The 16,947-nt window shown below is 57.5% G+C and overlaps 1 protein-coding gene across 1 annotated transcript in view; it reads left to right on the top strand.

Moving 5' to 3' along the window:
- Positions 1-15,366: 15,366 nt before the first annotated feature.
- Positions 15,367-16,947, top strand: part of Adamtsl3 (ADAMTS-like 3) — a 97,566-nt gene continuing 95,985 nt past the window's right edge. The window contains exons 1-2 of the mRNA XM_013011849.1: positions 15,367-15,424; positions 15,572-15,701. Of these exons, the coding sequence (XP_012867303.1) occupies positions 15,367-15,424; positions 15,572-15,701 (188 nt within the window). The remainder of the gene's footprint in view (positions 15,425-15,571; positions 15,702-16,947) is intronic.

Here is a 16,947-nt window from a genome sequence, read left to right as displayed (position 1 = left end):
CTGAAATTCTTTTCTTCTCTTTCTTTTTTTGTTATTTCTCACCTCTGGTTTTTCTCTGAGTGTTCGTCTTTTTGTTGTTGTCGGTCTCTTGGGGAGATTAAGCGTTGGAACTCGAACTCTCTTTTTGGTTGGAGAGAGCTGTGGCGTTTCCCTACTGCCCCGTCGCCATCTTGGTCCCCCCTCCGTCTTTATCTTTTGGTGATGTAAGATAATAACAAAGCTGGTGCTGGTGGCTCACACCTGTAATCCTAGCTACTCAGGAGGCAGAGATCTGAGGATTGAGGTTCAAAGCCAGCCCAGGCAGGAAAGTCTGTGAGACTCTTATCAACTCAGTTGAAACCTTTTGGTTGTTCGGTTTCTGAAGTTGTCCTTTGAGAATATTTGAACTTGGCTTGAGCCACAGAGCATGAAATTGTGGACAGAGGCGCTTTGAGGCATCTGTAGATGCTTGTTTCCCAGTACACAGGCATGCATGTGGACAAATTTGGCATCTTGGAAAATACCCGTGTTAAAGGGTTTGCTGCAGGAGGGTGACGGATAGTGCTCCTGTGTGAACAGGCCTGACTGGCGCTCCCTTCGGCGTGGCTGGGGCGCTGTTCTCCTTAGAATTTTGACCGGGGAGCAGATGTCATCTGATGACTTTCTAACATGTCTGTCCTCTTGTGAGTGAGCTCTGCTTATTTTTCCGGTTATGAAGCACACTGTTTGGAACTCCCGCCTGAATGTATCGTGATTTCTCTCCCGTGGTCACTGCCAGCTTGCCAGGTGGACAGGTGACCTCGTGGTGGAGGGGAAAGTTGAAGACAGGCCTTCAGGGGTTGTCCGATCTTGTTCGGAGGTTTCTGAGGATGAGGAAATTCACTTGGAGATATTTGGGCTTTGACCACCAGTTCGGTGGAAGGTATTGGACTGTTCCTTGGAGCCAGGAGGAAGCCAGTACCTGCGGGGAGCCTGGCTGGGTCTTGTGTTTGTGGCCTTCAGAGGGAAGTCCTGGAGCTCCTCATTAAGACAGCCGGGGAGCGGATGAGGGGCAAACTCCACTGAGCACCTCCTGTGTGTGAGGGGCTCTCCGCCACGAAGACCCCCCCATCTTCACAGAGGGCAGGAGCGGGAGCGAGGCTGGGAGCTTGGGCTCCTCCTCTTCCATGCCGGCAGCCTGCTGTGCGCTCCGCACCTTGCTGGCAGCCAGCTCGCCCTCCTCCCGTCCCTCCGGCCCGGCCTCTTCCTCCAGCCTGAGTTTCTGTCCTAAGCCTGTTAGCAGATGCTGTCTGTCTGTCACACCAGCCACGGACCTCTGGGGTGCAGGCAAACCTTCCCGAGGCCTCCCCACACTTCCTTCTGAGCCCAGAGGCCCTCCCCGGCCGGCTGGCCCCCGATGTCAGCGTGTGGCACAGTCCGCTTCCTCACACCGGCTTGCCACCGATCGGAGCTCCACGTCCTGTGCGGGGCGGCCCCCGGCAGCCCCCAGTGCTCACCGGCTGGGATGGGGGTGGCCGCCACAGGGCATCTCGGGGCAAGGGCTGAATCTAACATGGGCCGTGGAAACCAAACGGGAAAAGGCCTCCTTCTCGTCCTGGCTGGTGAGGGCATCTTCGGTACCAGCGCGGCCGTCCGGCTGCTGTGCGGGACTCGAGGGTTGAGACTCCGCGGGCTGCACGCGCCCTGGCGACGTGTCCCCTTCCCGAGGAGGACCTGGGGCGAGACCACTCGTGTGGTCTTTAGCTCGCGCCACTTAGCCTTGAGCCCAGACCAAACCTCTTGTGAGCAAACACTGCTGGAGTCGCCCCACTGTCTGGGGCCGGAGGTGTTCCTTCTGAGAACCCTCAAAGAGCCAGGTGCTCGCAGGAGGGCAGCCACCCAGGAGACCTCAGGAAAGGGATGCGTCTGCCCAAGGAATCAAAGCAGGTCTAAAGGAGGAGCGGTTTTGCAGGGCTTTTCCTGTGGCCTTGGAAATCAAGCGTGTATGCTGTTAGTTCATCAGTCACGGGCCACCTTTCAACTGCTCAGACGCGGCCTGCCCGGGTGAGGAGCAGGGCGGTAGCCCCCGGGCCGGTGGCTCTGCCCCATCGTCTTCCCTCCGTCTGGCCGCTCGCAGGTAGCTCGTCTCCTCTCCTCTCTTACTGGAGCGAGCCTCCATGCGCCAGCTGGCCAGCGGCCGGGGCAGGAGGGACCGTGCACAGCTCCGACGCGGCTTCCTGTTTTCCTGTTGGCTGCATGCGTGGCTTTGCTGTGTGCTGTGACCGGCGGCTTGCGTTTGTATGGGGGGACAGGAACACTGAACTCCCACCAACGCACAGCACATGAGGAGATCTCTGACTTCCCAGCTTCCTGCACTGAGCCAGAATTCAGTGAAGGAGCCGAAGGTCACTGACTGGAGGAAATTCTACCTAAGGCAGCGGAAAACCACAAGGCACGAAGTGAAGAGGAGTGGTGCAGAGAGGAGATCCAGGAGGCTGAGTGCTCCAGCATCAGGAATGGCAGAGGAGGAAGGCGCGGTGGGCAGGAGGCAGTGAATGAAAAGACCCCGGTCTGAAGGCCGGGCGGCTGCCGGCTGCATCAGAGGGGCGGGACAAGTTGTGCTCCACGCTTTCTTGTCACCCAGCTCAGTCCGGCTGAGTTCAGGGCCTTGGCGTCGGTGACAGGATCTCCTTGATTCTTGTCTCCGGGGCCTGGTCTTGGTTAAAGAAAACAACAAAAGAGAGCCAGGCCCTGGTGGCTCACGCCTGTCATCCTAGCTACCCAGGAGGCTGAGATCTGAGGATCGAGGTTCAAAGCCAGCCCGGGCAGGGAAGTCCATGAAACTCTTATCTCCAATAAACCACCAGAAAACCAGAAGTGGCGCTGTGGCTCAAGTGGTAGAGCGCTAGCCTTGAGCTGAAGAGCTGAGGGACAGTCCCTAGGCCCAGAGTTAAGCCCCATGACCGACAAAAACAACCCCCCCCTCAACCCCCCCCCAAACAATACAGTAAGGGAACAAAATGACTCTTCCCTGCCTGCGCTGTGCTTGTGCCTGACTCCCCTCCTGTGTGGGGTTTGGAGAGCACCGGGCTGGGCTTTGTTTTCTAGCAGTGTGGAGAGTTGCACCTCCAGGGAACGTCTTGGAACGTATCAGAAGTCTGAGCAGGTGTCTGGCGCCTCCCTGGTTCAGGCGAGTGATTTTCCATGTATCCGGCATCAGTGGTGAAAGACGATTGGATGGAATCCTGATGTTTATCTAAGTGACATTTTCCTGTCAAACACACATGGAATGGGATGACACTACTTTAAACACCCACGTGATTTACAATTCTGTGTGTTGCCAAGACATTTAAATGATGCCCTGAAGATCTACCTACTTAAATCTGTGAGCCTGGATCATGTCCGGCTGGGCTTAGATGATGAACTGGAGTTTGCATCCTTTTTTTTTTAAGACCAGACACGATGTTTCTTCTGTTTATTTCTGGCTCCGTTTCCATTCTACTGCAACGGTTGGTGTGTGCATCTTAACGTTTTAAAAGCATCACCTTTTGTGCCTGAGAAGCCCTCCTAGTTTAGGCCAACTCCCGAGGTGTGTATAGTTTCTGGAGAGTGACGTGGTGCCAGTTCTCAGGGACGGAGGAGAGCTGCCCTCGCTGCTCCTCCTCAGCTCTTCCTCGGCTCGCTTTTTGAAGAATTCTGAATCGCTGAGTATCCACACGGCGAACTTGGCAGCCGCTTTGATGCATTCACACCGAACACTTCCTGCCCTGCAGAGCTTAGAAAAACAAACCAGCTTATGATGAATAGAAACGTTTTGCAGAGTACATGCGGACAGCCTATTTCTGTCTTTTTCTTCTCTGGAAGGCTGCATGACTCCAGCCACACGGACGGCGATTTCCTGACAGCGAGCAGGCTGTGGGGGTGAGGAAGGCCTTGCGCAGACCAACTGCGTCCCACCCCGACGGGTCTGGACTTTGTCAGGTTGAGCAGTGAGGCTTTTTTTTCCCCTTTTTGCTACTGCGTCACCGCAAACCATAAACCCAGGTCTGCGTGCTGTTCACAGGCTGGCTGTGGAGGAAGAGGCTGCTGGGTGCTGCCCCAGGGCCGTGTGCTCAGCGTCTGCCCGAGCGGACGGGGGCTCAGGGCCCACGGCGCAGTGTGCAGAGCCCGGATGCCCGGGGCAGCGGCAGCCACACAGACAGGCTTTCGCTCGGGAGCGCGGGCTTCCCCTGCCTGCCCACCTGTCCGCCTGTCCACCTGTCTGCCTGTCCGCCCTTCCGAGGTCTCCTCCAGACAACGGACGGGTGTGCTGGGAGGACGCCTCGGCTCTGGCAGGCTTTCACGCCCCGGGTGCCCAGAAACTTGCATGTCTGTCTTCCCCATCGGTCGTCGGCGAGCCTTGGTGGGGGCTGTGGGGGCTGAGGCTGGGTCTGGGGCCTTGTCCTGGGGTGAGGCAAGGCGTGGCGCCGGCTGCCCGCTTCCGGGGTGCTTGCACCCCAGGACTTGTCCTGCGGACTGCGTGCGTGCACCGTGTGAGGATGAGAGAAGGCTCCTAAGCTGCAGAGCAACCATAGTGCTTTGCTGTCTGCATGTGCAACCATAGTGCTTTGCTGTCTGTCTACCACTGAAACGCAAATGTACGAGCTTCCAAGAAAGACGCAGATTTCTCTAATCCTGGGTTTTTCTAAAGACATAGACAGTAATATGAGAAAACACATCAGAGGAAGCACACTTAAAGCCGACTGTTACAGGTTGGAGAGACGGCGGGCCGCCTCCTAAAGTCTGCAGTGAGCACGAGTTTCTGTGGTAGCGTGGGAAGCAGTGGTTACTCAGCCTTTCACCAAATAAAGGACAGAGGAAGGGAGGAAGGAAGAGGAGAAGGGAGAAAGGGAGAGGAGAAAGGAGGGAGGGAGGGAAGGGAGGAGGAGGAGGGAAGGAGGGGACAGGCGGAAGGAGGAAGCAGGGGAAAGATGGAAGGAAGGAGGGAGGAAGGCAGGCTTTGCAGCTGGCTGAGCGGCTGGGAGTTGGGAAGAGGAGTCCGTGTCAGGTCGCGCTGGCAGGCATTGGTTTGTTCACACAGAGGAGGCAGCCTGTCCACAGTACCCAGCACAGATGCCCGAGGAGCCTCGCCTCACAGGGTCCCGGCCCGGAGAGGGCAGCCCACTCTCCTCTCCTCCGTGCAGACAGAACTGGGTGGACGCTCTTGAAACACCCTTCTGGGCTTTGCCTTGTCGGGGTGTGTGACCACAGGACCTTGCCTTTCAGGGCACTTCTGAGAAGTCTCCGGGCGCCTACTTCCTTCCCGAGTTCGCCCTCTCCCCTCAGGGGAGCTTCCTGGAAGACACGACGGGGGAGCAGCTCCTCACCTACCGCTATGACGACCAGGTGAGGCAGGCGCGGAACATGCCGGGCTCTGTCCCTGGCAGTGCGTGAGGCCCTCCAGCACGCCCGCAGGGTGGCGGTGTCTTCCTCGGGCAGCACCGCACGCACTCCTGTGTGGCCCCGCAGTGGGCAGTTCTGCCTCTGGGCAGAGCATCTTCGGGGCCATGGTTTCTTATTTCTATCAGAGATATGCCACGCAGGTGGGGCAGGGCCACATCTGTCACTGCAGGTCCTAGGAACGGAGAGGCAGCAAAATGTCCCCTCTCAGCACCACGAAGCCAGCACGGTGGCTCATCCTTTAGTCTTACCTGTGCTGGCAGACCAGGCCTGGCAGGCTGCCCTGGGCTAAACAAGAGACCCTACTTAGCAAAAAGTGACAGAGCACCTGCTTAGTGCCTGCCCCCCAAAGAGCTACCCATGCATTTGTCTACTAAGCTTAGTCTGAGTCGGCAGACTTGTGCAGGTCCTTCCCAGGCCCATTAAAGAAAAAACACCCCAAAACCCCCAAAACCCAGAAAGTTTCTACATTCAGTCATCTTCCTGAGTTCTGTGAGAAGGTGAGTGTGTGCGTAGTTATCTGGGAGGGGGTGGGGTGGGGCCGATGCTGCATTCACGGTACAGGGCTGGGCATTTGGGCGTGGATGCTAACAATGCCCCGAACGCTAGCAAGTTGCTTTCTGTACTTCTCTCCAGTGGGTTCTTAGAAGGTCCAGAGCTCATGTTAAAAGTCAGTGCTGTGTGAGCTTCGAGCAGCAAGTTCAGGGAGACCCATTGAGAAGGCCAGCGAGGACGCAGAGGGGGCGTTCCATAGTTAACGAACGGCTAACGCCTTCCTCAGGCTCCTCAGATACATTTCGTTTAATCATGACAAGGATGATAATGGTACGAAAACTAGAAAAAGAGGAGAACAAGTCCATTTAGTCTTTTCAAAAAGCCTAAAGCGGATCTTGGAGGAGCAGCCTGCTGTGGGAATTCCATCTGAGGACAGATGCTTCTAGAAGAGCCTCAGTGAGTGGCACACGTCCACGCTGCCTGTGCTGCCCACGCAGAAGGTCCCGGTCTCCGGCCACAGCCAGCAGCACCAGCAGAGGAGGTTCTTGTACAGAACCAGCCTGTCTCCCGAGCGAAGGCCTGGTTTTCTTTCCTCTTAAAACCGACTGCACTGTAAAGTTGGGGAGTATCTTCCACATGGGGGAAGAGGGAACCAACAAATATTGCCAGAGTTGGTAAGAGGGAGAGGAGAGAAAGGGAGGGAGAGAGAGAGGGAGAAACAATAAAGAGAGGGAGAGGAGGGAGGGAGGGACTATCTGCAGCCCCGTGGTAACACATTAGGATCAGTTGTGAATAGAGCTAGAGTCGAGCTCTGCTTTAGGTTCAAGTTCAAGCCCTGGCTCTGCGTGTGTGTGTGTGTGTGTGTGTGTGCGTTTGCGAGGGCACGCGTGTGTGCGTGCCACTGTCAGGGGCCTCTGGATACCACAGGGGATGTTATCCGCCCGTCTTGGCCTCCTGTGGGAATTTGAAACTGGCTAAGAGTGTCTTCCGGGCCACCGTCCCTGCCCGGGTTTTGGTAGGGATCCCATTTTTTTCCTCTTGGCAAAATGTGTTAGTTATAAAGCAAACAGCACTCGCTTCCCACTGAGTAGCACATCCTAGGAAGAGAGCCCCCAGCCCACCGGCGCAGAGGGGAGAGGAGGCCTGCGAAGGTCGTGGTCACTTGTCTGTCTGTGGGTCATTCCTGCCCCTTTCTGTGCTGGTGTGGGGCTTTGTCCACTGACCCCTGTCCGTGGGCCACGCTGAGCATGGTCTGGAGGCAGAGTCGAGCTTTCCCCCCCCGAGAGCCTTGGAAGTGTGGCTGCGGCTCTCTGCCCACAGCTCTTTCTGGGAAAGGACGATGGTGAGATCTTTCTCCATCTTTAATCTTACTTCGCCTCCTGAAGACTTACACACAGGTTCCTTGTGGACACTGATTCGCGAGTTTGTGACAGATTCGTGATTGCTTTCTTGAAGTCACTAGGAGATTCCGCCGGGGTCACCACTGTGTGGAGTCTGAAGGCCGATACCGTGTGGCTCTGTCCTGCGTTGGTGCCCCGGCGCTGTTTCCCGGCCTGCCGGTTCATATGATCTTCTACATCGTCCCCGGGGAAGGGCGGTGGTCAGCGGTCAGACGTGAGACCCAGGCAGGCCTCCGCCCCGCTGCACGCCGGCGGAGGTCCTGGCTTGTCAGGTGAGGAGTGTGAACCGACAGTTCACGTCCAGATCACACAGCCAGGCCGGCGCGGAGCCAAGTGGCTTTTCTTTGTCATTTAGCCCAGTGAAGACATTTTTACAGCTAATCTGCGGGCAGGGAAAGTATGAGAGAAATGTTCGAATGCATTTTTAAAGCTAGCAGTAACAATAACGTGTTAATCAGCAAGACTCTGTGTCCTCCGCTTCCTTAACTGTTCTTAAGTGTTCCTTTGTCCGCTGGTGCTATTGCCAGACCCATTTTTCCTTTCCTTATTTGACAGTCGATTCTTGCATTCTTTCTGAGGAGAACACCTCTTTGCCGCGGCGGGTGCGTCTCCCTCAGAGCCGCTTCCCGGCTGCTCGTGAATACGTCCTGGCCAGGGCCTTCTCTGCGGTTACATTGCTGGCAGGCCTCACAAATAGCACTTGAAGTTTCCAAGTTATTTATGTAATAGCGTTCAGCTTGGAAAGTAAATACCAGTTTCTGAAGCTTCTGGTACAAGGGAGATGGACGCGGCCGGGGATGCAAGTTCGCGTCTTCTTTCTGTGGATCAAAATGCAGCCCTGGCCCGTGTCCCTCATGCAGAGGGCTCTCCGTGCCAGTCCGGGCCTGGGGATGGGTCAAGCTTTTAAGCAGCTAGCCATAGTACTTTGAGCAGTTCATTCCTTTGCTGGTGAGTAATCTTGGTCAGTGTCATTTGCTCCTTAAATACTCCAGATATTTAGGGATCTTAAGAGTAAACAAACTCATGCTCTGTTAGCAGATGGGAAAACACCTGGGGGGAGCCAAGCTGGCTAGCGCCGGCGCACAGGCTCCCCACCTCCCCAGCACAGGTGGCCAACGCCACGCCCCCCGCACCTGCCCTGCGCGGCCCTGACCCGAGACATCTCAGCACGCCAGCTTCTCTTGAGTGCTTGCTCAGGCCCAGGCTGGGAGCGCCTGGGAGTCTGGCCACTGGCGGAACTTCACGTGTCAGCGCTGTCTTCCTCGGTCCAGCTTGGGAGTCTTTTCCCCACTGTGTCTTGGTAATACTGGCTTTGCGTTCGGCGGCCTCCCTGCGGGGCACGCTACCTCGCCGGAGCCACACCTGCAGCCCCTGTTTCTGCCTTCGTTATGCTCACATAGGATCTTGTGCTTTTCCCCCGGGCTGCCTCAGACCCTCACACTTACCCTGCCGTGGAGCTGGGGTTTGTAAGCAGGTACCACCATGCTGAGCTTGTTCTTTGAGACGGAGTCTTGCTGATCTTTGCTGATCTGGTTCTATGCTGGCCTTGAACCAGGATCCTCTTATCCGTGACCCCAAGTGTCTGGGATTATAAAGGTGCACACACAGCTGTGACTAATCTGTACCATTTTGTTGGTTCCACCCCACTTTTACCATATAGATTAAGTGGTGGCCGTAGAGTAGTTAACACTGCCGATAATCTCAGATGCAGCTCCAGCCAAAGGCTCTCTACCATGTGGACTGAGGAGAGAGAGGCTTGGTCCAGACAGGGCCGGCTGCCCAGTCAGGATCATTGCCCCTCTCGGGCCAGGCCTGAGTCTCAAGGTCTTGGAACACGGGGGCAGTTCCGCTCTGTCACTGCCGGCCCTTGGCGAGGTAGGCTCCTCGCCGCCTCCTCTCCCGCTCTCCCTTCCCCCAGGTTCCATCCCCAGCCAGGGGAGCCCGTGCCCTCCCCGGTCCTGATGGAGTCAGACCGGCCTTGCAGGCTCCTGCAGGGGCTGCTCCTGACGCTCCTGACCAGCCTCACACGGCTGGGGTGGGTGCGGACCTGTGAGCTGCCCTTCCTTCCTCCCCTGCTGCCCTCTGCCCCGCACCCCTGCTGCCCTCCCCAGCCTGGCTGTCGGAGCATCCCCCAGGCCTCTAGGCCTGAACTCTGGGCCTGGGCGCTGTCCCTCAGCTCTTCAGCTCAAGGCCAGTGCTCTACCACTTGAGCCACAGCGCCACTTCCGGCCTCTTCTGTTTATGTGGTGCTGAGGAATCAAACCCAGGGCCTCATGCATGCAAGGCAAGTGCTCTACCACTGAGCCACCTTCCCAGTCCCCTCCAAGGTGCTGACCAATGACACAGGCGCTGACCAATGACACGGGTGCTGACCGATGACACGGGTGCTGACCGATGACACGGGTGCTGACCGATGACACACGGGGCTGACCGATGACACGGGTGCTGACCGATGACACGGGTGCTGACCGGTGACACGGGTGCTGACCGATGACACGGGTGCTGACCGATGACACACGGGGCTGACCGATGACACGGGTGCTGACCGGTGACACGGGTGCTGACCGATGACACGGGTGCTGACCGATGACACGGAGCTGACCGGTGACACGGGTGCTGACCGATGACACACGGGGCTGACCGATGACACGGGTGCTGACCGATGACACACGGGGCTGACCGATGACACGGGTGCTGACCAGTGACACGGGTACTGACAGATGACACACGGGTGCTGACCGATGACACGCGGGGCTGACCGATGACACGGGTGCTGACCGATGACACACGGGGCTGACCGATGACACGGGTGCTGACCAGTGACACGGGTACTGACAGATGACACACGGGTGCTGACCGATGACACGCGGGGCTGACCGATGACACGGGTGCTGACCGATGACACACGGGGCTGACCGATGACACACGGGGCTGACCGATGACACGGGTGCTGACCGGTGACACGGGTGCTGACCAGTGACACGGGTACTGACTGATGACACACGGGTGCTGACCGGTGACACGGGTGCTGACCGATGACACGGGTGCTGACCGGTGACACGGGTGCTGACCGATGACACACGGGGCTGACCGGTGACACGGGTGCTGACCAGTGACATGCGGGGCTGATGTTGGATGCGCGGTGCTGACCCCGAGCCCCTCCCTGTCAATGGAGTGGGCGTCATGGGCACCAGGGAAGTTGGTGTTTTTGTTTTAAACTTTCCTTTGATCTTCAGAACTTCCTGTTTTAAATGGAGGAGGGCTCTGCTCACACGTGGGAGACTTCATGACCTGACGGCGCCGCAGCTTTTTAGAGCGATTGGAGTTCTGGGCAGGTGCCACGTCAATTGTCCTTTGGCATTTTGTGGGCTGTGCACATTACGTGGATGGATTTGAATATCATGTCAACTCACCAGAGAGTCTGTGCGTCTGGAGGTTTGGAAAACAACCTGCTCTGTAATGTGCTCCGTGTCCCACTGATTGTGAGCCACGGGGCCGTTCCGGCTAAACTGGTCTGAAGGAAGCCATCACACCATCTGGAGAAGACGGTGATGATTGAATTTATGACTTCATTTGACATTTTCTTTTTGATAGCACTCATACTTCATAAAATAGGGTTCACGATCCTGAATTTCATATGAGTAAAAAAGTAGTTTTGGTTTGTCTTTTGAATGCTTTCAGAGCGTTTATTTCTTAGTTTCCTGTGAAAGTGGACAAGTGTCTTGGACACCCAGGAAAATGACTCAGGGCCCATGCATTGTACAGGCGTTTGGAATGGAGGACAAGGGTAGACGTGGCTGGTGGACATTTAATTGAAGGCTAGTGGTCAGACCAGAGGGAACTACGCCATGCTTTGTAGCACAAAGGGTATAGTGAGTCTCTGAAGTAAGGGTTGATTTTTTTTCTTAAAATTTTAATGATGCTTTACAGTCTGAAACATTTGAAGTATAAAATATAGACTATGAACTCATAATGGTCCTGAGTACACGTAGCGTTTTCAGTAATTGATGATGTGACTGTGTTCCCTTTAAAAGAGAAAAGTCTTCAATGTATATTTGCAAATCACAAAATGAATAGTGTAGTCAGTACAAGGGTCTTATACAGTCATCTGTTATGCTAACTGGGATTTGTAGACGTTAGTCCACAAGTGAAGGACACAGGCACAAATCCCTATGTAAAATGATAACGTTAAGTTCATATACTTAAAAAAGTATCCCTAGTCGTCACAAAGTTGTTATTGGAAAAACCAAGGCAGGGCCACGCATCCAGCCAGGTGGGAAGGCTGGGTGCCTGCAACTACAGCCTCTTCTAGATCCTTCCATAGGTGGTGGCGGCGGCGGCGGCAGCTCAAAGCACAAAGCCTGGCTGTAATCAGCTGCCCAGGCTGCTCACCTGACTCACCTGACAGCTGGGCGTGCGTCTAGCCTGCACACCTGACAGCTGGGCGTGGGTCTAGCCTGCACACCTGACAGCTGGGCGAGGGTCTAGTCTGCATACCTGACAGTTGGGCGTGGGTCTAGCCTGCACACCTGACAGCTGGGTATGGTTCTAGCCTGCACACCTGACAGCTGGGCGTGGGTCTAGCCTGCACACCTGACAGCTGGGCGTGGGTCTAGCCTGCACACCTGACAGCTGGGTGTGGTTCTAGCCTGCATACCTGACAGTTGGGCGTGGGTCTAGTCTGCACACCTGACAGCTGGGCGTGGGTCTAGCCTGCACACCTGACAGCTGGGCGTGGGTCTAGCCTGCACACCTGACAGCTGGGCGTGGGTCTAGCCTGCACACCTGACAGCTGGGCGTGGGTCTAGCCTGCACACCTGACAGCTGGGTATGGTTCTAGCCTGCACACCTGACAGCTGGGCGTGGGTCTAGTATGCACACCTGACAGCTGGGTGTGGTTCTAGCCTGCACACCTGACAGCTGGGCGTGGGTCTAGCCTGCACACCTGACAGCTGGGTGTGGTTCTAGCCTGCATACCTGACAGTTGGGCGTGGGTCTAGCCTGCACACCTGACAGCTGGGCGTGGGTCTAGCCTGCACACCTGACAGCTGGGCGTGGGTCTAGCCTGCACACCTGACAGCTGGGCGTGGGTCTAGCCTGCACACCTGACAGCTGGGTGTGGGTCTAGCCTGCACACCTGACAACTCCGGTGGGTCTGCCATTTTGGAGAGGGAAGTGCTCGGCAGAGTCTTCTGCCTTCCCGATGTGAACGGCTGCACAGAAAGGAATTACAGCATTTCTCTCTCAAAGTCTCCCAGTAAGTCACCACTGGAGCTGACAGAAGGGTCTCCTGCCCGGCTGCCTTGTGGGGTCTGCAGCAGGGACGGTGACCCCAGGGGGCAGCATCTTGTTTCCGGATCCTTGTGTGCATGTGTGTGCGTGTGTGCGTGCATGTGTGTGTGCTGCGTGTGTGTGCATGTGTGTGTGCTGCGTGTGTGCACATGTGTGTGCGTGTGTGCGTGCATGTGTGCGTGCGCATGCCTGTGTGCGCGTGTGTAGGCACGCATGTGTGTGTGCACACACATGTGTGCATGTGTGCACGCATGTGTGTGTGCTGTGTGTGTGCGCATGTGTGTGTGTGCTTTGCATGCCTGTTTGCATGTGGGTGAGTGTGCCTGTGTGCACGTGCATGCGTGTGTGTGCATGCATGTGTGCACTTGTGTGTGTCGGTGTGTGTGTGCTTGCCTGTGTGTACGCCTGTGCACGTGTGTGCGTGCACATGTGCATGTGTATGCATGCAGGTGTGCATGTGCGTTCCTGTGCACGCACCTGTGTGAGTGTGCATGTGCACGTGTGTGCATGTATGCACATGTGCATGCATGTGTGTTTGCCTGTGCATGTGTGTGCACGTGTGCATGTATGCACGTGTGTGTCTGTGCACTTGTGTGTGCCTGTGCATGTGTGCGCATGCGTGCGTGCGTGCCCCCATGCACTCGAGGACTTTTGCACTCCGTGTGACGTGTGAGACCAGCCTTGTTCTGCTCAGGAGAACGGACGGCCCCAAGCTCCCAGCATGTGTGCTCTGATGTCTCTGATGATTATGATGATCACCAAACACAAAACCATGACTGCGTGCTTGCTTTCATGTGCAGAATGGAAAACCCAGTGACCACCAAGAGGGCTGGTGGGGAGGGCAGACCAGCTGGGAGGGAAGGAGGGAAGGGGAGGGGAGAGGGAGGGATGAGATGCCTCGTGGACTTGCGTGGGACCCACGGAAAACTTCAGGAAGGTGCTAGAAGGAGGGGACCAAGAAACAGTAAGGGGAGGTGGGCTGGGGGGTGGCTGGGGCAGAGCGCCGTGCCTGGCACGCATGAGGCCCTGGGGGTCTCAGTACCACATACTCAGAAAATAAATAACGGAAATAGTCATCCCTTGCCACGTTGCGGTTCACTTAAAAAAGAAAAAGGAGGTGACTTTGCTAAGCACACCAGGTGTGTGTGTGTGCGTGTGCGCGTGTGCAAGCACCACCATGCAATCGCGTTGCGCAGTGGAAGCGCTTCATCCTGCTGTCAGGTTGATGCCAGTGCGGGGCCGCCGGCCGGCCCTGGCTGAGGGGCTCCGGGGGGCTGGGGAGGGAAGGGTCGGCGGCCCCCTTGCTCTGATACTCGGCAGCCGCGGGCCTGGCGGCCGGCTCATCCCCGAGGAGTCCCGGCCTCCGGCTCTGTTCTGCTCATCTCTGGCTTCCTCTTGCTGCACTTGGAAGGTGCTGGAATGGCATTTCACGACTTGGCACCACGGCCGTGGTGGTGTAGCGTCCCACTTTGGACTGTTTCTACCCTGGCAGGGAAAATGGCTTCAGTAAGTTTTTCCATTTCCTGTGCGTTGGGTCTCCTGTCAGGTGCCAGGCGGAGCCGTCCACAAGAGCAGGGGTGGAAATGACCTTGGCTGAAGGGCACGCCGAGCCAGCGGCCCTGGAGGAGGAGGCAGACTCGGGTCCTTCCGGCCCAGCGTGTGTTCATGTGCCACACATTGGAAACGCGGCTCTCGCCGTCGCTCGTGGCCCACTCTTGGTGTTCATTCTTTCATTCCTGTGAAAGCTGCCAGTTTCATTTTCCTGGAGGTGAAGTCCACGTCACCCCACGCCCATTGAGCTTGGTGGTGAGGGGCGGAGAAGTGAGCGGAGTCTGATTCGGAACGGGGTCGCCCTGGCTGGGGGCCCTCGGGGGCTGTGACCCTGGATGGGGGGCCCTCGGGGGCTGTGACCCTGGCTGGGGGCCCTCGGGGGCTGTGACCCTGGATGGGGGAGCCCTCGGGGGCTGTGACCCTGGCTGGGGGCCCTCGGGGGCTGTGACCCTGGCTGGGGGCCCTCGGGGGCTGTGACCCTGGCGGGGGGGCCCTCGGGGGCTGTGACCCTGGCGGGGGGGCCCTCGGGGGCTGGGCAGCGCATCAGGTCTGGTAGCCCAGACCGGCCGCACCCCAGCCCAGCTCTCCGCAAGTGTCGGCCTGGCGTCTCCCGGACTCCCCTTCTCTCCTTGCCACCTGGCCCACATCTGGGGCTGTGCCGTGAACCTGCCCTCGCTGGTCTACGGGGCAGCGTGCTGTCTCAGAGGTGCCCTGGCCAGTTCTTCCATGTCCACCCGGGAGGCCCCAGGGACTGAGCCCTGCGCTTGGGACTCGGCAGAGCCGCTCCTCAGGGCAGAGGGCGTGGGCCGCGCATTGCCACGTGGTCACCGTGATTCGCGGCGGCGGCGGCGGCGGCATCGTTGGTCACCTGCGCTCACGTGCACTGCAGTTGTTGGGGTTACTGTGTGGGCACCTCCGCGGGCTCACAGGGGCTCACGGTTAGTGATACAGGGCGGGTCAGCGATCTGAAGGATAACGGGGGCTTGCAGGGCGGCTGGTTTGGTTCTCCTGGGAGTGGACTGAGGTCCGACAGGCGAGAAGGTCATGTGCCAGCTCCCTTGTAACTGATGCATGGGAGGAAGGGGGTGAGCGGAGGGCGATCGCAGCCTCCGGGGCACCCGCAGACGGCTCCCGGGCGCGGGGCCGGTGAGCCGCCAGATTGCTGTCCCTTGCTCTGACTGGCCATTGGCTTGTCCACAGAGGGCTGGGCCGTGTGCCTCTCGTGGTTGTGATGACTGCGGCGGCCGGGCACTTGGAAGGCCTGGCCTTGGGTTTCCCGGTGGGTGGAGGTGTGACTTACTTCCACTGCCGGAAGTCAACCCACCCAAGCTGGAGACCGGCTCAGCCAGCGGGGTCCCGCACGCAGCCCCTGGCTGAGCTGGGTGGTGCAATCTCCATGATAGCCCAAGTGACATCCCACAATTCCGATTTTTAAGGTGGCATTTGCCTGAAGCAACCTCACTGTGGTCACCAGCCCGAGCGGCCTCCTCCAGCGGCCTCCTCCAGCGGCCTCCTCCAGCGGCCTCCTCCAGCGGCCTCCTCCAGCGGCCTCCTCCAGCGGCCTCCGTGGGACGGGCGTCTTGGACGCCAGCTCCCACAGGGGCCCGCTCACTTGGGGTTGTTTTTAATATGGAGCTGTTAACACAGCATTTCCAATAACTGACCTTGTATGTGAAGTCTGTGTTTAATTAGTGATTCCTAGCAGGGCGAGGAGAAACTGCACTGTTCATTACAAGTCGTAGATTTAAGAGCTTGTCAGGAAAATACTGTGATGTGATTTATGCCGGAGCCGAGAAGGAAGGGCAGGCAACGCCTGCGTCTCTGCAGGGCGGTGAACGCGCGGCCGCCACAGCCCCGCTGCCCAGGTCTAACAGACAGCCACAGCCCCGCTGCCCAGGTCTGACAGACAGCCACAGCCCCGCTGCCCAGGTCTGACAGACAGCCACAGCCCCGCTGCCCAGGTCTGACAGACAGCCACAGCCTCGCTCCCGAGGTCTGACAGCCACAGCCCCGCTGCCCAGGTCTGACAGACAGCCACAGCCCCGCTGCCCAGGTCTGACAGACAGCCACAGCCCCGCTGCCCAGGTCTGCAATGAGTCAACAGCATCTCTGCCGAGTCTCTGCTCCAGAGTATTCCCTAGCTAGAATTTCACTTAGGGGGAAAATGGAATTTCCTAAGAGATCTTTAAGCCTGATATTTAAAGCAAGCAGGACCACGGCACAGTCTTTTTTGGATATGGTCCCATAGTTTTCCCTCTCCGTGTTTTTCCTATTTTCTTTTTTAAAACAAAAGAACTGCCTGTTTTATACTATAAGCCGTTCCTGTTCATCCCAGGGCCTCAGAAAACAGAGATGAGCAAGAGGTGAGCGTTAAAACACGCACCAAATTCCTTTGCAATTAGAAAATAACGAAGAAAAACAAAAAAGTGGTGTGCAGTCCCAGGGAGAGTCCAGGAGCCGAGCCGTGGCTCTGTGCAGGCCCAGGGAGAGTCCAGGAGCCGAGCCGTGGCTCTGTGCAGGCCCAGGGAGAGTCCAGGAGCCGAGCCGTGGCTCTGTGCAGGCCCAGTGTGTCCCAGGGAGGGCACACAGCACCAGTGCCTCCAAGCTCACCACCACCAAGCACACAGCACCTCCCAGCTCACCACCACCAAGCACACAGCACCTCCCAGCTCACCACCACCAAGTACACAGTACCTCGCAGCTCACCACCACCAAGCACACAGTACCACCACCAAGCACACAGCACCTCCCAGCTCACCACCACCAAGTACACAGTACCACCACCAAGCACACAGCACCTCCCAGCTCACCA

This window comes from Dipodomys ordii, unplaced genomic scaffold (genome assembly GCF_000151885.1).
Source record: "Dipodomys ordii isolate 6190 unplaced genomic scaffold, Dord_2.0 Scaffold15, whole genome shotgun sequence".
NCBI lineage: Eukaryota > Metazoa > Chordata > Mammalia > Rodentia > Heteromyidae > Dipodomys > Dipodomys ordii.
Note: the sequence above shows the minus strand (reverse complement) of the source record. Positions and strands in the feature narration are given on the sequence as shown.